Genomic DNA, 14,632 nt, shown 5'->3' with positions numbered 1-14,632 from the left:
TATATATCACTGGACTGTTACTGAGCAACATGTGGAAGCAACATTAATTTTGTAGTTGTTTAATGTGGAACCAGATGTAGAGTATCTACTTTATAGTGGAGAGTTTAATCTATATCTAACAACCTGCAACCTAATTCAGTGCAATAAAAAGGACAATATGCCTTTTGAAAGGAGGTAGAAGTATACAGTAACAGAAAATGGCAATTCTCATGTACTCAAAACTGTGTTTGAGTAAATTACTTGACTAAATGTATGCAGTTTTTTTCACCCATTGAAAATGGTTGTTGGTTTATTTAGGTTTGTCACTCTTTAGTTGTCATTGGTTTTGGTTTAAAGGGTCAGTTATGTCAATGATAAAGAGTGGGCTTCTGTTATTTTGTATCCAGTAAAGATGTGCATTAAAAAAGTCAAGTTTCAATGCTTCAGCGTATATCTTAAGAAAGTTTGCTCTGGCTATATGCATGTCAAACTGGCTGACTGAGGAAGGTTTGTGTTGTACGTCAGTTTTTATCAGGAGCTACTTGTATCGTCTGTTCAAGCCATAGTACATGTTGTACCTCCTGGTCTGCAGATTGAGCCTCCTGGTGCGACTAGTGTTCCTAGTGTTACAAACCCATTTTGCACAACCCATGTCTCAATCATCTCACTGCCTAAAAAACTTTGTTTAACATTTAACCCTTCTTATCTTCTGCCTGTTAGCAGTATTTGCTAACCCTCTGTTACTTTTTGAGTAACCTCAGTGGTTTTCTGTCAATGCATTTTCTGTGGGGGTTATGCTGTGATGATTTCCTTCCTGTAAATGATCATTTTTTGACTGATGTACTTGATTAGGTATCATTGTAGCTCTGTTAGTTTTAAGTTGCATATATATCAAAATGCTGATTGCTGTCTGACAAAAGCAAATATTTGGCAGTATGACTCACATCTGTAGCAGATTTTGCAACTGTGTGTTCAGTGTGTTTAAATGTTTTTCATTGAGGTGTTTACATTCATTGTGTGGTCTACTGTATGTGTCTTACTGTAGTTTTTGGCTGGATCTGTATGTGTAGTGTTACTGTTTCTCCATATGAATAGCACACACACGGAAACTAAAGCTCAGCAAACTGCAGTACAGCCACAAACTACAGCCAGACATCAGCATATATGTATATGTTAGTCTACTGCCTTTATGTTAATAAATGCTAGTTTTTTAAATTTTTATTTAACATGACAATCCAAAAAAACAAAAGTTCGCCAGTAGAAATCCATCAGGGAAGGTGATTATTGATTAAAATTCTTACTATTTTTGACATTGGATTGGATTCCCTGCTTTCAGTCATAGGGTTGTGATCCTACGCACATGTCACTAAGACTTGGTGGTGTGAAAGAAATGTTTGGAACTTTTTAGCCTGGAAGCATGTCCTCATGGTTGAGGGATGTAGTATAGTTCGGGGACTATTTGATACAGTTTAGAAGCTCAAAAACAAATGATTTGATAAGCGTTTTCTTGCAGATAAAAGGTTATAACTCTTTAGTAAGCCGTCTTTTCCTCTTTACAGGAGACCAGGGGTCTGTTAACTTTCGAGATGTTGCCTCAACACCTGAAGCAGATCCGAGTCCTGGTGCTCAACGAGAAGGAGAATTTAGAGCGGACTCTGTTCAGACTTGATCAAGGTAAAGCTCCTTTCAAACAACTGTGCTTCATGTGTTCCACATAATTTATTAGAGAAACTGCTCTGACTTGATAATTGCAAATAATTTACTAGCCACTATATTGTCTTCTACTGTGTGTGTGTAGCAGTGTAGAGTAGGATTGAAATCTTATGGGTTGAAGTCATCAATATTGAAATTATATCATTCAATACCTTTTAAATCTGACCAATTTTGAGGCCAAATTAGTTAATAGATCCTCTGTGTTTTCTACCAGTATGTTAACTCTGGCAGGATGGAACATTATAAACAATAAGTTAAAGTCTTCCTGTTTGCAGCAAGTGTAATGTTCAAGTATAAAGTGAAAACAGGCTGCTTTTTATCCACCATACTGCTAGTGGACAACACTACAGACTGATTTTAAGGCAAATACAGGATATACAGTATTTATGTATTGGACAATGTTTCCAGGTAGTAAAACAGGTACAGTTTTGCTGTGGATTGAAAGTATTCCATTTTGGTGATTTAAATAAATACTTTCTCAATTATTTATTAATTAGATCAAAACCTAGTATATATGTCTGGAGCATGTATGAAATGCTAGAGGGCTTTTAATTTGTACGTTTCTTAGTTACCATCAGACATGAACATCGCAGCATTTTTAAGATGTTTGTTTTTATGTATGTTGTTTTATGTAGCACTTTTCCCACAGTAGTTGTAACTCAAGGTGCTGTACACATGAAAAAAACAATAATGCTGAAGATATATTGCACCAGATTCTGGGTGTAGATTATATAGTGCTGTTATAAGAAGGGTTGAGTTAAGATTTAGGCTATTTTTTATACGTTTTATATATTATTTCACTTACCCACATCCGAAATTAGTTTTAATGCAGTAACTATCAAGTGAATCATTAATGCTGAGTGTAAATGACCCCAAAACTGTGTGTTTCATGTGTGTAAAGTTTGTATTTGTAAATGTATTTGTTATAGCGCTTTTATTTCATTTACCATGAACACGGAAGTGCTTTATTTTAAAGGACGCTAGATGCAACATGCAGAAATTGACTGTATAGGTAATAGGCTAAATGTCAAGACAGTCTCCTTGAGACCTTGAGAACGTGGCATTATTCTCACCAGAAGAAATATTAAAACTTATTAAAGTCACATATTAACATCCCTACAGCAAAAATTACAACAGCACATCTCCGCCATTGCTGCTTGCTGTCGGTTGGTGCGAAATACATTCTGTCTGGAATACTTAACTTCAGCGGCCTTCTGCTGCCTCTGGCTGACCAACGGTGTGGCTTCATCACTCAGTCCATGACTCAGTGACAGACAGACAATCGTGGTTATAGGGCTGGCGGCGCTGTTGCGGTCTAGCCAAAAAAAGCACTCCTCCATGGATTCATGATAGACAATAAAAAGAAAAACATGATCGAAATTGATGAAGCACAATCAGAGATAATCATCTTTTTTATTCTACGCATTCTTCTTCCTTGTCAAAACCTGGTGCCTAAATTACCCACAATGCAACTTGGCCGCCAACAGTTCTGTTGAAGGTAGAGGTGTGTTATGCTGGTAGCGGTTAATGTAGCCTGGAGTTTCTAGCCTCTTCTTCTTCTTCTCACTTCTTTCTAACTCCACATCCCCAGATTGTTTTCATTTTCAAACTTGTAGTCTTCAGCCCCAATTGACGCTGACTCAAGTGACATCACTTGAGGCAATTTATCAGATTTTACACAGCTCTGGAGACGCAAAAGGCTTTACACTACTTTTTTCATATATGCAGTAGAACTCCCCAACACCTGGAAACACGCTGATGTGGAAAATCAGTCGAGTTTAAATTCTCAGGCAAATGGCACTTAATAGTGTCTTGAGCTTCTGTGATGTAATGTATTTCTCAATGACACAAGATATGGTATGTAGGCAGTTTATAATTCTGAGAAAGATTTAATCAAATCTGAAGGAATTGATTGGATCGGTCAAATGTAGGATTGACTCAGTAAGTGTGAGGCGTCTGGAGAACAACAGCAGTTTAGATGTGTAGAGGACTGTTGGCACCCATAACTCTTTCACCTGCGTTGTTAGAGCAAGAGGCGGAAGACGTGGGAGAAATGAAGAAGTAAGACCGTAACCACGCTGTGTCGTAAATGTAAACACAGTTTTAGCCAATAGTTTCTGAACACACACCTCTGACCCATGATATTGCTCCGCTAGCTGCTACGACCCACTCGCTAACAGTCAAGTGAGGTTTATATGATGTAAGGATGAAGCTGGTCTCAAGTCACATTTGATTGGATAAATGTATGTATATGACAGGTTTTTCTATCCATACATATGGTCCCTGAGGGGGAGTGGCAAGCTAGGAACAATCATCCTCCTGATTTATGTGTTTTCATGCATCTAAATTCTTGGTGTTAGCACTAGTGAAGCAAATGCTGTGAGTCATTTGGTCATTTTTTTTTTATAATAGGTAGTTTGTGACCTAATGTGGGTCTATGTGGGTGTCAGGACATAAGAGCACCTCTGAAGCCTTGCTTTAAAGCTGGAGTATGTTTCATAATAAGTAATATGAGTGGAAAATATAGAGAGTGTGTTGACTGAAGAAGCAGCAGCTCGTTGTGTCGGAGGGAGAAGTGTACCTCTTGACATTTAGAGCGATCTGAACCTGATAGGGATTTGTGGGCTGCCTCTTCAACTGCTCTATATATAGACTATCCATTCATGGTCCAGACTGCAGAGGACCAGGAAGACTGACGTTTTTTTGGCTAATCTCATCATAAGTGACTTTATGTGTAAAACATTCCTTTGTTTATTTCAGAGCTGCAGAGCCGTGTCTCTCTATTGTTTAGAAAGTTATGTTACGGTGCAAATGTTGAGACTATAAAAGGTCAAGTGTGGATGAGAGAGCAAGCAGACGCTAATGATCCTTTTTCAATGAAATCTGATACTTTCAGTTACACAAATGACATAGAAATGAACTAAATTAAAACATAGAATGGAAACAAAGTGTAACTTTGTGGGAAACATGGCACAGTCATACTAAGCATTTAAACAAACTCTCCTCAGGTTTTGAGCTCCACTTCCAACTGGGTCCCAGTCTTCAGGGGAGGACGGTTACGGTGCACACCAACTACCCACCTGCTGGACAGAAGTTTAACCGGAACAACTACCGCGTTTTGCAGTGGAACTACCCAACAGGAAGGGAGGATGACTCTGATAAGTTTTGCTCTCTGGACCTCACCACAGCCGGGTCCTATCAGTACTACTTTACTCGTGGGTAAGATCCTGTAAATGACATAGAAAGAATGAAGTAGAGAATTTAATTTGTAATATCTACCAAAGATTTCCTGATACTGCTTTTGGTCCTTCGATATTGTTTTTCTTCTTGTTCCTTCAGTTGGATGTTGCTCTCTTCTCTGTGCAGAATGATGTATGTGCAGAGTTTGTTTTTGCTGAAGGTGCTCACGTTAAATCTGAGTTTAAGGCGTGTACCTATGAGCATGATTTGTGACATCACAACTAGTTATGTAACTTACACAAGTGTGATGTGGTAACTTGAAGTAGGAGACGTCTTGTGTCCAACAGTTAGACTTGTAAGATAAAAATTATTTGCATATTCATAGATTCTGGATTTCTCAACGAGGAGTAAATATTAGTTAAAGGATTTTAACAAGGAGACATTTCAGACACAAAATATTATTCCATGCAATGTTGAGATCAAATACTGATGATTTTAGAGCCAGAGTGGACCTGCAAAATATCTCTGAAATGGATTCAAAATGTGACGACTGACGTATCATGAAATGCTCATACAATACTGTTCCAGTGTTTTTAATAAAGTATGACTAGACATTTTTGTCAGCTGGCATATTCTTTTCAACCAAAAATGAATTGGGCTTCATAATGCCAATATTGGTCTATTGCCAGTTCAGAATGTCTACTGTGATGTCAGGTCCATATAGTTAACAAAAATGATAAATGGTCCCCAAACCTTTTCAAATACATCCTGTTTTCCTTTTGATATATATAAGTAAATTCTTCTAATGGAAGACTTGAGAGCATCTGCCAGCTGTTTAATACTTAGTCTGCTAGTCTTCTTACAGAACAGTGCAATCAGTTCATTCCATTAATATAACTGTGGTTTCTTTCATCACCTCAACCTCATCTTTTAGCACTCTCTCTCTCTCTCGTATTGTTTCTGAATTTGATCTTTTCCCCACAGAGACAAAGAGCGGTCAGGAGGTGGATACTTTGTAGTCAACCCAGTCCTTCTTGTTGGAGCAGAAAACCATGTCCTCCCATTAGACTGCATCTCCATCCAGACCTACCTGTCCAAATGTTTGGGACACTTGGATGACTGGACGGATAGGTTAAGAGTGTCCAAGGAGACAGGTGTGTGTGTTTGTTTGTTGGTACTTTATTTATCATATTATATTATTTTATTTGAATTGAATTATTACCCTTGTTGTGTGTGTGTGTGCAGGTACAGTGTTTGACAGCAGTAGGACAGTGTATCCTGAGCCTTTCTCACTACACATAATGCACATTTTCATTATTATTATTAGTATTAAACACTATGGTGTGTTGCTTTATTAACAGTATGAGTGTTTCTGTGTCTTGTCCTCTCCCAGGATACAACATGGTCCACCTCACGCCCCTGCAGACTCTAGGAGAGTCTAGGTCCTGCTACTCGTTGGCGGACCAGCTGTCCTTTAACCCAGAGTTCAGTCCTGAAGGTCGTAACTACAGCTGGGAAGACGTGGGGGCGCTGGTGGAGAAGTTAAGGAAAGACTGGGGCTTGCTGTGTATTACCGATGTAGTGTATAATCATACTGGTGAGTGGCTGTGTGTGTGTTTGTGTATTAATGTGTGTGATAGGTTTTTTGTCAAATTCACACCAGTCAGAAAAATATTATGGGACTTTAAGGACAGGTAAGCTTTATTTATATAGAACATGTCATCCCTGGGAGACCTCATGAAAGAACGTTCTCGAATTCTTCTCCTAAATCTTTCTGGCTTTTTTCCATGAGGTTTGATTATATGAGTGTTCCACATCAGATTCAGCAAACTCATAAATATGTTGTAAATCGATTGTTTCAATCTGATGAATGTCATCTGTCCATGAGTAGGTTTGCATCCATGAGATTTGATCTTCAACATAATTAAGGCCCCATGTTCTGATCCAATTGCAGGCAAGTGTCATTCACAAAAATGTTACCAAATAGTGAAAAGAAAAGTCCTGCAGGCAGAATATATGAATTCAGCTGCCAACAATGTCTCATCAGATCAGTGCTTTTGTGTCACTAACATCATTCTACAGTATACACATAATGTGTTGACATTGGCAGGGGCGAGATCAAATCAGATTAAGTGAAACTTTATTGATCCCCAGATTAAACTGGGTCATTGCAACGATACATTGAGAAATACTAGGATATAACAAGACTAATTCAAGTAGTGGAATTAGTAAAAATAAATGGTAGTAACAGCAACACACTCAATTCAGCAGTGAGATGTATACAATCTCTAGCCACAGTAGCACTTAGGAATGCAAATCGTAACAAATGTTGTCAAATCTCCTCTGTAATTAGTAATGTCAGTACATTATTAAATGTTTGGTGGATTCTTTAAAAGAATTTCATTACTTCTTATGTATCACTTTCTTATAAAACACAACCGTCCAGGCAGCGGTGGCTTTCAGAGTATAGTCTCCCCCACTCCCTCACTTAATCCCTCTCTCCATACACACACACACACACACATTGTGAAATATATAGTGTGTGTGAGCAGCATGCTAAACCAGTAATGGACTTCACATTAATAGAGGCCACTGGCAACGAGCCATAGCTACTAGCCCATAGGGGGAACAGTGAGGAGAGGAAGGTGACCCCACTGAGTGAAGTATTACACAGAGTAGCACATAAATAAATAAAAAATAAGAATAAGGTTTGACATTATAGGGAAGGGATATCCACCTAGATTATAATAACTACAACAACTACACATTCATGTGTTTTGGGGTCAGAATGCTGATACATTCAAATGCATGTAATAGGATGTAGATTATGAATAAAAACTGAATACACTAACATGAAAGTAAGTCATGTGTGCAGCTCTGTACTGTACGTGCTCTCCTATGTTAGCACTGTGTACCCTTCTACCCTTATCACCTCATCCCCCCTCCCTCTAACAGAAAAGGTCAGGCAGTAAAATGAGCCTGTTTGAAAGGTTAACGACAGACTGAGTGGTTGCTTTACTGACTGTCAGACTATCTGTAGATCTCTGATAAGAGCTAGAAAAAAATGTAATTCTCACTGAGAGGGAATGTAGATGAGTTTTATTGAATATGGCAACTTTTTCTAAACTATTTAAATCAAGCTGGCTCATTGTCTGCAGCCAAAATGTAGTATTATATATGATATGACATCCTTTTTTATCCACTTGTACCCATTTATATATGTATATACTGTACATATTTTCTTGTCTAATAACTTAATGTTGTACGAAAATACCAGTAAGCAAACTTTATTTAAAGAGCATGCCACATAACGGTATCCATTTAGTTTCACCATCATCTTTTTCAGTGGAGTTAATGAAAGGCAGTTCAAACCAACATTTTCCCAGCTGTGAATATAAATAACTACATGATTCCTTTTGTAGCTCATCCTCACTATTGTTGCCATCAGTTTTAAGTGTGTGTTCCAGCATTCATCACTGTAATCATTTGTCATTTAAACAGCTAAATGGTGATTTTGATTCCGTTTTTCTTTACAGCGGCTAACAGTCTATGGATCCGAAAGCATCCAGAATGTGGTTACAACTTGGTGAACTCCCCTCACTTGCGTGCAGCCTGGGTGTTGGACAGAGCCATCTGGCATTTAACCACCAGAGTAGCAGATGGACGCTACGCATCTAAAGGACTTCCTCCTAATATTACAAATGAAGGCCATCTTAATGTGAGTACAAACAGTGTTTAGTTGTGATTAGTGCACACTTGCTCAACTGTGAGACTGCGAGAAGAGTGCATGTGACACACTTCATGACTGTGTTATAGAGTAGACAACCTTTGTTTGTGGATCATCTGACAGCCTTAACTACTCCATAACCTTTACATTTGGATGCAGCAAAATGCCAGAACAATAGATGTAGCAGAACAGCCGGCAGATGAGAAAGAACTGTTGTATTTTTGTCAGTATGTGACTTTGAAAATGTGTTTTCCTGCATTATTAACTGTTGGTAGTGAGTTTGATGTGAGTAAAGTCTGAATAAGTGATGTCCACACTCAGATAAAGAACACAAAGAAGCTTTTTGTTATTGTGTTACATAATAATGAATAACCACTGACAGGATTTCACAGGGATGTTGGACTACTTGCTAAATGAAAAGCCAGTGGATGAAATCACTATGAGGAAACAACACAGTTGGTATTGCTGACTAACATGAATTGGCACATCTAGTGAAATACTCTACTTGCCAAACACTTGCAGTAAAAGCTGTAGTCACAAATGTTTTCATTTGATGAATTATAATCTTCTGTGTTTGCCTGCCTGTTTTTTTTGTCTCTCTCTGTGTGTATCAGGCCATCCGTAGTGTGCTGTGGATGGATGTGTATCCTGAGATCAAACTGTGGGAGTTCAACCAGGTCAAAGTGGAGAACACTATCAAGCAGTTCAGAACCCTGCTGCAGGACGGTGTGTAGACACATCACCACTGAACATTGTAAAACCTCATAATGGTTGGAGCGCTTTTAAAACATGCTAAAAACAAGATTTGGCAGGTAGATTTTAGTAGTTTTTTTTAAATCAAAACAACACAGTCCAGATAAGTATTCCTGCTCTGAATTCTACACTATTTATCAATAAAAACATCACTTGAGGTGTGTTTATATATTGTACAGTGCTTATGATATGTCCTTCTGAGCCATAAGAAAAGTTTAAGAAGTTTTTCAAACTGACAGATACCTGAACCAAGACAGACAGCAACACCAACTCTGTCTGTTCAGTGACTAATAATGCTAGTATAGAAACATCTGCTTAAAATCTTATTTAACAGACCTTGTGTTTGTTTTAAGGCGCCAAGCCGGACCATAGTAAGACTGGAGGGAGGAAGGGCCTGAGGATCATCAAGGACCCACATTACCGTCGTTATGGCAACACAGTGGACATGGACTCTGCTCTGGAGACATTTGTACCTCACAGGTCTGACTCAAAACCATAAGCTGTTACTGTTATTTTTAGTTTAAACAATGTATGTAGCGCTTGTTTAATGTTGCCTTTCCTTACAGCGACTCTCCACAGCACATAGAGGACTGCTGTGGTTGGCTAAGACAGAAGCTGGACGAGCTGAATGAAGAACAATACCACATCATGCACCAGCACCAGGAACAGGTAGGGTTAAGTGTAATCTATCACCAGGCAGGGTACCTGCTAATGGCAGAATGCAGTACAACAGCATAATATGAGCAAGCACTGAAGGAAAGGTCAGACAGAGGGGATGTTTGTCACAGTGTAGCAGCCACACATGAGGGCACATGGGAGCCAGCTGGAGCCAAACCTGACACCTGTTGGCATGGCACTGTATATTCTGTGCAAAGCTTCCACTGAAGAGTTGAAAACATCAGATATGTGTGGAGTGATGATGAGACTGTAACCTCAAAGTGAATACATGAAACAGAAATGTCAAATTTCCATCACGTTTTCCACATGGTTTTCCTTTATTTGAGCTTTGACTGCCGCTCTTTTAATGATGTCATCTCATTGCGTCCTCTTCCTCTATAATGGTTCAATGGCACTGACTGAAGATTTATCACCACCAACTGTTCATCTCCTAAAATTCACACAACAGCAGTGGATAGAAATGTCGCCAATTTTCTGGAAATTCAATAAAAATGTGTGCTACAGTGTATTTGGATAGAAAGTTGGCAAATGTTCATTATGTTCTTTCTCATTTTTCCTCCAGGCTGCCAACTGTGTTGTGGGAAATGTAGTGTATGAGCGTCTGGCCGACCATGGCCCCAAACTGGGGCCTGTTACCAGGAAAAACCCTCTGGTTACCAGGTAACAGGTTTAAAGAGGAATGGGATAGATACAGTATGATATGCAAAGAATATCAACATCTGACTTTAATGAGTCAGCTTTTGCCATGTTTGATATGGATTGTTTTTTATATGTTTTATTACCAAACTATATGAACTACTATACACTAACAGAAACAAAATAAGCCTGTGTGTTGGGAGGAATTAATACATAAAGCAGCAGGGATGACACAGGATGAGTGAATATCAGTTGTACTTTCCATCATTGAGTCCTGAAGGAAAAAGGATTTTTTCAGATGTCGATGTTTCTGCTCAGAGCCCTCACTTTGACACTCAGTTTTTGAATTTTGTGTAAATTATATACCAAGTAGTTATTCAGAAATACTTCACCAGTTCAATCCTCATTCCTATTGAAAGTAGTTGCGCAACTCAGCCTTTTACTGTCAGTTACTCAAGATAGCTTCCTCCTGTTTGTGAACTGCAACAGTTAAGGTGGATGATAGAGACACATAGTGATGCCAAGTATAAATAGCAAAACTAAATCATATCCCAATAGCAGGATATGAGGTTCATGATAATATCTGAGTGTTTTCATCTGTCTGTCTCAGGTATTTCACCTTCCCATTTCCGGAAATGACTCTGGCGCAGGAGATGGTGCTGATGGACCAGCCAGACAAGAGTTGTCACTTCCTGGCTCACAACGGTTGGGTGATGGGTGATGATCCGCTGCGCAACTTTGCTGAACCAGGTAAACATCAGGTGCAAAAACAATAAAGTGAGAGGAAAACATACTGTAACTAAGACATGGAGTGGAGATTAGATTTATTGGATATATTTGTACATCCAGTGATTTTAATTCATTTATTTATCGGATACAACAATGTAGACGTTTTGATAACTGCAATCCTTTGATTAGGAAATAGAAGCATATTCTTTTTATTTGTCCAATTGCCACAAAAAAAGCATATTCTGTGCCATTTGCATCACTTAGATATGTTGTTATATTTATGTGTTCATTTAGCAGTGGTGCGCCACCACAGCAACAACATTACCACCACTGCAAGAGATAAAGATTGTAATTTAGCCTTAATGTTATCTAAAACCAAAATGTAGTCCAGATGCTTTAGAAGAAGTGATTATATAGCGATTAAAAACATTTCTGTTTGGTATGAAACACAGTTGGATTTGTATGTCTAAGATGAGAATCTCTATTAATGAGAATAAGCTAGTTTCAGGTTACTAAGGACAGACTTGAACTGTCTGTCCTTATGAAGGTGTGAATGACTGTGTGAGTGTTGGTGTGTTTCTCTGCTCCCTGCAGGTTCCAACGTGTACATACGTAGAGAGCTGATCTGCTGGGGTGACAGCGTCAAACTTCGCTATGGCAAGGGACCCGAGGACTGCCCATACTTGTGGGCCCACATGCAGAAATACACCGAAATCACAGCCAAATATTTCCATGGAGTCAGACTGGACAACTGCCACTCTACACCCTTACATGTAGCTGAGGTATCGTCATATAGTCAAGTAGATGTTTTTAAATACACAGAGAGAACGAAAAAATTTAAAAATCCACGTACACTGTAATGAAATCCACTGCAATGGAGCCCCATAGAAATGAATCAAGACACTAAAAACTAAAGTCTTAGTCTCAGCAAACATTGAACATTCTGAGTTAGGCAGCATGTATTGCAGGCTTATCGTTTTACATTACATTACATCAGACAGGTGTTACTATTTTTTTAGTCACACTGTATAATCTGGATAAATGGCAAACATATTGACCTGTCTGAACATGTAAACAACCAACCCTGTAGTAAATGTTCCCATTTCCCAGTGTAAATGTGTTACATCATGGTGTAACAAAACTAATCCAAAGAGAAAATTTGCTCAGTTAGTAGTACACTGTACTCCAAACAAGTATCAGAAGTATATTTTTATACTCAAAAACAGAAATAATGTGGAGATGTGTAAACGTATCACATTTACCTTGAATGTGAAGTGTTCATCTTTCATTTTCCCACATAATTGTCCATTGAAAGCTCACTTAAAGATCCATACTAGTGCAATAGTTATGGGAGCAACAGGGCGATGAGCACAATGAGCACACAATGAGCAGGTGATTCCTGCTGAAGTTGATGGTCTGTATTTTGAATAGATGCAACTCCACCAAGGATGGATACCAGCTACATCCAATCTTACAACTAATGTACCATCTGCTACACTTTGCTGCTATAAACCTACTGTGATCTCATGACACAGTTAAATAGAGCGGAATGTACCCTAAAATAGAGGAGAGGGTTATCAGCGTGACAAGATTATTATAGCAAGTTTAGCTGACTTATATGATAAACATTGTTCACATAGCTAATAATCAAACTTCAAAACTGATGTTGCTCCAAGATTATTTTTGTTATGTTTAAAATGAGCTCCTGCATCATTTTATTTAGTGTGTTTTCTGTGATTGTCATGGAAACACAGCAAGCTACACTGGCATGTTGAAAATGCTTTGCTGTTGCTGCCACCTGAGTAGCACAGCTGCAGCGGTGTTTACATGGGAAACAATGGAGGCGACTGCTCACTCTCTGAAAAGTGCTAAATTGAATATTCTTAGCTACATTAGGTTACTAAAGCTACAACATGCCATCCTTTTGTCTCTGAAATGAAGTCTATTGCATTTGCAAAGCCTCCACAGGTGTTCAAGTAACAGATAGTACAAAACAACACTGATGTTTACTGTGTTTGAACATAGTTTTACTGCTTTTTTCATGCTGTTAGCTTTCATTGTTACTGTTGCTCACCTTGACAGACACAACAGCTCACCACTAGCTTAAATAATATCATATACCTACAGAAGACATACTTTTCCCAACACCACTGACAGACATTTTCATGCCAAGGGCAGATTTAGACATGAACACATAGAAACACAGGCTGATATAATGTTTGTATTGTCTTTATTTACTGTATTTACATCAATCATCATATAATTTGTATATTTTAGCTTTAAAGTCACAGTGACATGGAAATAAGAGTGTTTAGCTTCTTGAATCAAATCCTAGAGATGTGATTGGTTTGCTCAAACGTGGGAATGGCTTAGTGAATACAGTGTGATCATATGTAGTCTGTATATAAAAGTAAAAACCATGTTAAAATGTATATATAGTCTATGAGCACAATATGGAGCTGCAGAAAGACATCAACCGTATTCTTGAAATGTAAATAAATGTATGTTTTGCTAGCTGAAATCCAATCCATCACTCTGCTAGCTACACACAAGCTAACAGCCAAGTACGGTGTTATATGATGAGTGGGGTTAGTCATTCCAAACCATATTTCTTTGGATAAATTGATGTAACTCCCCCCATGTTCAAGATGAGTCATCAATAATATTTTAATGTTTGACAGGAAGAAAAAAAGACGGATTTTGAAAATTCTCCAAAATGATAAATATGATAAATAATTGAATAATCAACACAGGGACACAGGATTAGGACTTTTTCACTTCACCTTGTATAGACTGGTTTTATAACACTAAAGCCCAGTCTTTTAACTGCTGATGCATATTTTAATGTAATTAACGTGTTTAATGTGTTAACCACTGACTCTTCCTCTCTCCCTGTCTGTAATGCTGGTGTATTGTCTCGTCCAGGCCATGTTAGATGCAGCCAGACTGGTCAGACCCAATCTGTATGTGATAGCTGAGCTGTTTACAGGCAGCGAGCTCATTGACAATGTGTTTGTTAACCGGCTGGGAATTAGCAGCCTTATCCGAGGTACAACTCTCATGCACGAACTAACTTCATGTTTTTGTCTCTTTTCTTCTCTTCTCACTGCATTGTGCTGCATTGTGCCTCTCCATACCCAAACATCCCCTCTGTCTCTCTATCTGTTTCTTTATTACTCTTCACTGTCTGTGTTCTTTGACTGCATGTTGTGGTTACTTTGAGGCCTGTTATCACTA

General features: G+C 38.4%; 1 protein-coding gene across 2 annotated transcripts in view; it reads left to right on the top strand.

Annotated features, from left to right (window-relative positions):
• The window catches only part of LOC121908570 (glycogen debranching enzyme-like), a 30,047-nt gene that overhangs the window by 1,939 nt on the left and 13,476 nt on the right, over positions 1-14,632 (top strand). Inside the window, exons 2-13 of one of the 2 annotated variants that reach the window (XM_042428696.1) lie at positions 1,539-1,653; positions 4,701-4,911; positions 5,857-6,026; positions 6,266-6,469; positions 8,409-8,590; positions 9,214-9,325; positions 9,706-9,832; positions 9,919-10,021; positions 10,593-10,690; positions 11,277-11,416; positions 11,990-12,177; positions 14,321-14,444. In XM_042428696.1, coding sequence (XP_042284630.1) covers positions 1,566-1,653; positions 4,701-4,911; positions 5,857-6,026; positions 6,266-6,469; positions 8,409-8,590; positions 9,214-9,325; positions 9,706-9,832; positions 9,919-10,021; positions 10,593-10,690; positions 11,277-11,416; positions 11,990-12,177; positions 14,321-14,444 — 1,747 coding nt within the window. In that variant the 5' untranslated portion in view covers positions 1,539-1,565. The remainder of the gene's footprint in view (positions 1-1,538; positions 1,654-4,700; positions 4,912-5,856; positions 6,027-6,265; positions 6,470-8,408; positions 8,591-9,213; positions 9,326-9,705; positions 9,833-9,918; positions 10,022-10,592; positions 10,691-11,276; positions 11,417-11,989; positions 12,178-14,320; positions 14,445-14,632) is intronic. The other variant, XM_042428697.1, reaches the window with a different exon arrangement.

The sequence above is a fragment of the Thunnus maccoyii genome, chromosome 12 (genome assembly GCF_910596095.1).
Source record: "Thunnus maccoyii chromosome 12, fThuMac1.1, whole genome shotgun sequence".
In the NCBI taxonomy this organism is placed as follows: domain Eukaryota; kingdom Metazoa; phylum Chordata; class Actinopteri; order Scombriformes; family Scombridae; genus Thunnus; species Thunnus maccoyii.
Note: the sequence above shows the minus strand (reverse complement) of the source record. Positions and strands in the feature narration are given on the sequence as shown.